General features: G+C 47.2%; 1 protein-coding gene across 1 annotated transcript; it reads left to right on the top strand.

The window, feature by feature from the left end:
- The first annotated feature begins 4,717 nt into the window (after positions 1-4,717).
- LOC119440555 (progranulin) lies at positions 4,718-6,368 on the top strand. Its single transcript, XM_037705454.2, has 2 exons — positions 4,718-4,865; positions 5,667-6,368. The coding sequence occupies exons 1-2, from the start codon at positions 4,772-4,774 to the stop codon at positions 6,236-6,238; spliced, it is 666 nt and encodes a 221-aa protein (XP_037561382.2). The 5' UTR covers positions 4,718-4,771; the 3' UTR covers positions 6,239-6,368.
- The last annotated feature ends 856 nt before the right edge of the window (positions 6,369-7,224 follow it).

The following is a 7,224-nucleotide window of genomic DNA, read 5'->3' as shown; positions in this document are numbered from 1 at the left end:
ATCATCTTATCACAAAAGCACTCGACCATAGGTGTGGAGACTTAAAACTAATCCATCTAAGCCGACGATCACTTTAGAAGAATTGTGCTTATATTGTAAACTGTTTGTTTGCGGGCACATTATGTCTGTGCATTGCCACCATCTGTAGGCAGGCCAGTGGAACTTGTTAACACCCCCCGACTCGTCTGAACTATTAGTAGAGAGCGCTGTAGTTTACAATCTGATGGGATCATACATTAAACAACTTGAGCGTCTTATATCGTTTAGCAGCGGGTGTGTTTACTGCGTTCCTGCCACTCCGTCGTACGCAGAAAGGCGGCCAGTCGTCTGCTGCGACTGCTCAAGCGCATTTAGACCGCCGACGTCATTTTGCTATAGAAAAGAAAAAAATGAAATTCGATTCTGCGCTGAGCTCAGACACACCAGCGGCAGCTCTTGACTGCAGCGGCAAATCCGCTGATTAATGCGTCGGTCGACCGCCACGCGTCGCTACTTGAAGGCTCGGCACGCGAGCGCGCATTTACGAACTCGTGGAGGCGAAACCAGACGGAACACCATAATCGCGTGGTTGTAGCATTTATTTTTCTTTCATATACCCTTGCCCCTGCGAGTGCTGCAGTTCTGCCAGATGGGAGAACGCCCGTTTTAAGATTCGCACGCGTTTTCCGAAACAGGTGCGTTGATTGCTGCCGCGGTATATTTAGAGAGAAAGTAAACGAGAGAGAATTTCTTGTGCAGAAATGGGGAGTTCGGAGGAGATTGGTGGGAAGTGACAGCTGAACGGGACTCGGAAATGGCGTATAAACGTTATAACTTTGACAGCAGGCTAGCTATTGTCTGCTCTAGGAGGACTATCTGTGGGCTGACGTATCTAGACAAGAAACAAGATCAGAGCAAGCGTGAGAACCCTTGTGAACGTTGACAGAGATTACAGCATTCAAAAACTTTCGAGAAGACACGGGAGGGCAGGGATCTCTTGGAAATTGCGGCACGCGAAGCTACAAAAAATATGTGCCGTCCATCTGCTTTCTATAAGGCAATCATTTATTTATAAAGAGAAGCTTTCTTTGCCATTCACGCTCGCTGTTCAAAATTACGAAGTATAGTAGGTAATCGTGTAACAGGCAGGACGCATACAACAGCAATAACAAGCAAGAACAACGGAACACCAATTAGGCGTCCTACTCACACCCTTTGCGCGAGGTGTTATGTAATTCAAATGCGTGTTAGCTTCGTTCATTAGCCTCTTATCAGCTCTGTCCATTTTTTTTTTTTCTGAAGTACACCCATCTTGTTCGGGTTGTTTACATCTATTCCGCAAACATTTTTATTGGTGATGCCTGCACTTCGTGACGGGAATTTCGTCCTAACGAAGCGGTTGTACAGTTGCAGTCGTCGGTCTTCCAAAATGTGCGCTCCCTTCGTTTTTGACGTCTAATCCACATAGGTGAGTGAACAGCATATGTTGGCCTTTTTTCAATTACACGCGTCGATACTTGGTCTCACATTCTTGGAGACATTTTACATTATATTGGACTATATTATATCGGGTTTAGTAATGCGCAACGGTCGTCAACACCAACAGAACTATATGTCCATTGCATGGACGAAAACCTCTCCCAGATATCTCCAATAACCTCTGTCTTGCGCCAGCTGGCATCATGATGTGCCTGGGAATTTCCTAATTTGTGCTCAACTCCATTTCTTAAGTACGCCTTAAACATGTCCATTTTTTTCCTCTTAAGTCAGCTATAGAATACCAAATAGTCCCGTTTTATCTTTCATCCAAACCACTCTTTTCCTGTCTCTTTAAGTTACGTCTAATATTTTTCCTTACATCGCTCATTGCATTTTCCTTAGGTTAGTTTCTTTGTTAATCTCCAAATTTCTTCCCCATATGCATAGTACCGGTAGAAGGCAATGACTACACGCCTTTCTTTTCAAAACTAGCGGTAAGGTGCTGGCATTGACTCGGTAATACCTGCCGTATGCACTGCAACCCATTTTTATTTTTCTGTGGGTTTCTTTCTCGTGATATGAGTCCCCTGTGACTAACTGGCCTAGATAATCGTGCTCTTGCACTGATTTTACAACTATAGGCTGACTGCCACGCACGAACTCTCGTTCTCTTGACAGGCTATCGAACATCATCTACACATCTATCGAACATTGTACATACTTATGGCATACCAACAGGCTCAAGCAGCTACCCGAATAGGCAAGTTGGACCGCTGGGTATCTGCAACTGGGCGCGTGGCACTGGGTAACTGAACATTCTTGGCCAATCCCCCAGGAGGAGTATGTGCCGCTGGGCATATTCCCTAATAGACAAGCACAACTATAGTGGCAAACAGCGAACTCGGCCACAGAAAATTGAAGAAGTCAGCCATGCACGGAGAAGTGAAGAAGTCGGTATCAAAAGCAGCCGTGCGTGGAGAAAGAAAATAGAAAAATTGAGGCCCTGTTGACCAAATTCCGGTGTTGAATACTTACATTGAACTATTATCTGCATCGATCTGGTCTGGTGCTCTCCTCTTTGTGCTCATATTGCGGTGAGATAGAGACAATAGAACACTTTTTCTTGTCATGCCGCCGTTTTTCATCATTAGAAGAACATACTTCATAAAGACAATTTCTTGGAGCTAGATTGAATCTAGCCATTTCCGATATTCTGTCTTCGGGATCCTCCTCTCTAGAATATTATCATAGGGATGTTGGTGCAGCTGTTGTGAGGTCTATAATTGAATATGGACGATTTCCTTTCTAAATGGTTAAATATTTATCTGACTTCATTCTTTTTATCTTTTCAAAATTTCTCATTAGTGTTTCATTTTAGACTCTAATTATTTTTCTAACTCGACCGATTCTTGACCAATCCCCCATAGTGAGTATGATCCACTTGTAGAGGAAAACCAACCAACCAACTGACCCACCAACCGATCGACCGAATTTTCAATCAATCCAGCGTTGCCAATCCCCTTCGTAGGCACGAGCCATGTTTTGAGGCAACAACAACAACAATAACCAATGCAAGTGAAGAGAATGGGACCAGATCGTGCATTGAGCTATAGGAGGGTTGAGCTACATGAAAGTGATGAAGGAGAAGTGAATACGTTTCAGACATGTGATAGGCAACAACAACAACAACAGCCAGCATCCAAGAATGCTTCGCTCTGAATCGATTCCCACTTATGCATCGGATATGTTTGTTTTTAATTATTATTATATCGTCCAAATTGATTATGACATTGTCCTGCTTATCTCTCTCTGCTTGCATCTTCTTCTTTCCTATGTCAAGTTTCCTCCCTGCTGATTTCATGCTGCCCCATTCATCACTGCTTCCTCAATCGTTCCGATGTTATAATTTTGAACGTCAGTTATTTCATTATTGGTCAGCTTTGGCAATTGATCCACTCCGATTCTTATCTACGGAGCACTATGGAATAAGACACTTTTACGTTATGTAGGTTTTTTTTTTTCATTAAGTATTTGGTTAGTTCGGGAATCTTGCCAGTTTGCTGTCTTCGAGCACCTCACCTCCAACTTCGAATGCTGCTTCTGAAGTTAATCCAGCTAACATGTCGTTCATTATTTCTATGATGTATTTCAATCCTCCCATTCCAAAACTTCGTATTTGTTCGCGAGCGCTAACCTTGAATTCATTCGCTGTCCCCCTGACTGCTTCAAGGTTAACCAGTTTCTTCTTGACTAGTTTTGCCTTTTCTCAAATTGAGAGTTAGGGCCCATTCACACTTGCGACTGTCGCGCGACCGATTGTGACTGGCGACCAAAAAGCTACTCAAGACGAACGATGTTCACACTGACAAATGCGACCGACGAGTTGCTAAACCGAAATTTCTTACGATATGCCGTTCACGTCTGCTTGAAATGTCATCGCCGCGTAAAATAAGCGTCAGCGTATACGGACGTCCTGTTCCTTCGCATCTGATTGGTTCAGCTGTTCTGCGACTGCGGTCGCACGACTGAAAAATCAAGCAGTGAGCGACTGGCCCAAAACGGTCGCATTTCGAGAAAAGCGACCATTTGCGACTACTTGCGACTGGTCGCTTTGCGACTAACTTGGTCGCGCTACCTCGCCTAGTCGCAAGTGTGAATGGGCCCTTACGCTTGACGTCACTAACCTGTGATCACTGCCCTTTGCCTTGCCTAAAACTTCTACATCCTGCATAATGCTAGGGTCGGCACAGATTATAAAATCTATTTCATTTCTTGTGTCCCTGTTTGGGATTTTCCAGGTCCACTTCCGGTCATTGCGCTTCTCGAATAAGGTATTTATTATTCACAATCGATTCTTTCTGCGAACTCAACCATCATATTTCCTCTGCTATTCCTAGAATCGATGACATCTTTGCCAACTGCCTATTCCCCGACCTGTCAGTTATTTACCGGAGTTTCTTTTTTTTTTTTCGCTTTTGCGTTGAGGTCACCCATAACTACAGTATACTGAGTTTTCCCCTTTCTCATTGCTAATTCAAAGTCCCCATAGAACTGTTCTACTTCATCTCCATCGTGACTGGACATTGGAGTCACGCTTGGGCTGTACTACCTTTAATTTTTATCTCCTATTTAGATGTATTACAGTGGCTGCCAATGGTTTCTGACACGATAAACACCGACTGCGCCTTTCTCGGTAGGTTGCGTTTGTCAGGAATGAACTGATGAAAAAGAAGAGTGTTCTCGCTCGTGGTGCGGTTAACACACGAGGCAGGCGTGCTGACGTTTCTCGTTCGAGCCCTTCCTACTTGCCAGAATGCTGTTCACCCTTGGTTTCCTGCTGCTCGCGGCCTCAGCGACGCTGGCCACAGATTACAAAAGGTGTCCCGACGGAAGTCTCTGCGTCTCTAGTAAGAATATTATTATTTGCGTATTGTTGTGGTAGAGGCATCGGAACATCGCGGTATCAACATCCACAAGCCCCGCTGGGGCGTGTCCTGGTCGACTATAGTGACGATATTCTTGCGTAGCTTAGAAATATGGTGCGTCTCACGTCTCATCGTGCGCCCGTCCACACGATGACTGAATACTGCTTCCTTCGTGGTTGACCTCGACCTTTATTGAGCGCTCACAAGCTTTTTCCGTTCGTCATAGTAAGTGTACTGAGGAACTAAGTAAAAATCATCCGTAAACAACCCAAGCATGCAATAGTGGCCTGCTGGCGCTCGCGGCTCGTGGGATTCCAACTATTCAGACAATGGCGCGGAAGGGTAGTCGTATCACATGAACTTATTACATTGTGCACAATCAATGGACTTCGGCAGGGGAAATTTTACAAATTCGAGTCATCCAGATATTCTAATCAACTATGATCGGATCACCAAGAAAAGATGTGCACTGTGCCGCAAAAAAAAGAAAAGAAAAAAAAAGTTATGTCCCGCTCGTGTCGCGTAGTATCTCCAATACGGCACACGCCCGTCAGTGGCGAGATAACGAGCACTGCCCTGCTTCCGCGGTGCATGGGGGACGTAGCGCCGTCACACGGGAGGCATCTAGCGTGCTCCAAGGGCTGGGGCGCTCTGGCCTCGACGCTTTTGCCACATGCGTGCTTTTTATAGGTCGAAGTAACCTTTCAACCCGAATCGTACGAAATGTGCTTCCGACGCTTTCTCGGCGCGGCGCGGTGTCCACGTGCTTTCTTGTTTATGCAGGCGGCACGTGCTGCCTGCTACCGGTCGGCCGCTACTCGTGCTGCACCATGAGCAACGCCGTGTGCTGCTCCGCGCGCAGCAGCTGCTGCCCCGAGCATTACGTCTGCGACGAGGCGTCCAACCTGTGCGCGCCGGCATTCGTGGGGCGCAGGCACACCGAGGCCGGGAACGCGACGACGACGACGACCACCGTCGCCGCCTCTGCAACGACGCCATCCACGCCCACCGTCGGCGACGAGGGGCAGCTCATGACCAAGTGTCCGGAGGGGGACACGTACTGCTTCCACGACAACAGCACGTGCTGCCGCCAAGAGGCCGGCTCGTACGGCTGCTGTCCCGACAGGGACGCTGTGTGCTGCAGCGACCTGGTCAACTGCTGCCCGCGCGGGTTCGCCTGCATCCGCGGCACGGGCAACTGCGTCCAGACCACGACCATCGCGAGGCTGGGCGCCGCCGCCGCCGCCGGAGCACGACGCACGGCGCTTCGCGCCGGTTTGGCGGGCTCGGACATGACAGAGCCGCTGACTGTGCCGGCCATGAGGCTCGAGCGGCGGGGTCCCGCGCTGCCTTAGAGCAGCGTGGGCGCGGCTCGTTCGATGAACCCCGCCGTGTGATTTCGAGTGGGCGCGCCGTCTCACCCTCCGCTGGGTTCAAGCATGAGAGAAGGCGCTGTAAAGGGATTTTGTGAAGTATAGTGTTGTAATCGCGTGCATCATTTGTCGGATTCTGTTTCTGTTTGCGTCCATGTACGCATGCGAACTGCGCCTCATAAGAGGGCGCCCACTGTCACAGGAAATCCAGCACACGAGCTAGTGCAATTGTTCCGCAGTACACTTTAAAAAACAAAAACAAAAAATCGTAGTAGTTACAACTTAGTTGTCACACTACCTCGGTATAAATCCAGTTGGAAACGGTAGAGTGAGCACCATTACTGACTAAAGAAGGCAGTCGCTGTTACTGGCCTCAGCTACCATTTTCAAACGAAGTTAGCGCCGTCGGATGCGAAGTCTGTAGCCTATAAGACATATATCGGACTCTGGCATACTGCAGAGCGGCGGGTCCGATGTACGTTTCGCCCCCATCAAAATGAGGCCGCTGCGACCGGTATCGTATACCCGTGGCTTCGAGCTATGCGCGCTACGCCATTAGCCACTCAGCTACCGCGGAGGGTATTTCAGATGCATTTACTCTTACCTGATTAGCCTGAAACCAAGCCATAGATCTTGCTGCGCACTGCTGAAACAACTGCTCAGCTGTCTCATGTCATGGACGATTAGTAACGTGGGCTTTAGCTGCGTGTTGATAAATATGGCTAATGTGAATTACTCGATTTAAATAATTTATATAAATATCAAATAACAAATACGATGAAACAAAACCTTGTGGTACTCCAGCAAGAGTATAAAAGCACTGTTTCTTCTAAACATCTGTACCATTTACGAATGGTTTGAAAGGTAATTCTTCAAAAAAAGATCATTGAGGTCTCCTCTACATCAATAATTAGGCAATATTTTGCGTAACGTTATTCGATTATAATATGATCGAACGCCTTTGATGG

The sequence above is a fragment of the Dermacentor silvarum genome, chromosome 2 (genome assembly GCF_013339745.2).
Source record: "Dermacentor silvarum isolate Dsil-2018 chromosome 2, BIME_Dsil_1.4, whole genome shotgun sequence".
Taxonomy (NCBI): domain Eukaryota; kingdom Metazoa; phylum Arthropoda; class Arachnida; order Ixodida; family Ixodidae; genus Dermacentor; species Dermacentor silvarum.
This window is presented reverse-complemented; position numbering and strand designations above follow the sequence as displayed.

Coding starts and splice junctions, on each gene's coding strand:
- LOC119440555 (XM_037705454.2), top strand. CDS start 4,772: ATGCTGTTCACCCTTGGTTTCCTGCTGCTCGCGGCCTCAGCGACGCTG. Junction 4,866..5,666: donor CGGAAGTCTCTGCGTCTCTA/GTAAGAATATTA, acceptor TTGTTTATGCAG/GCGGCACGTGCTGCCTGCTA.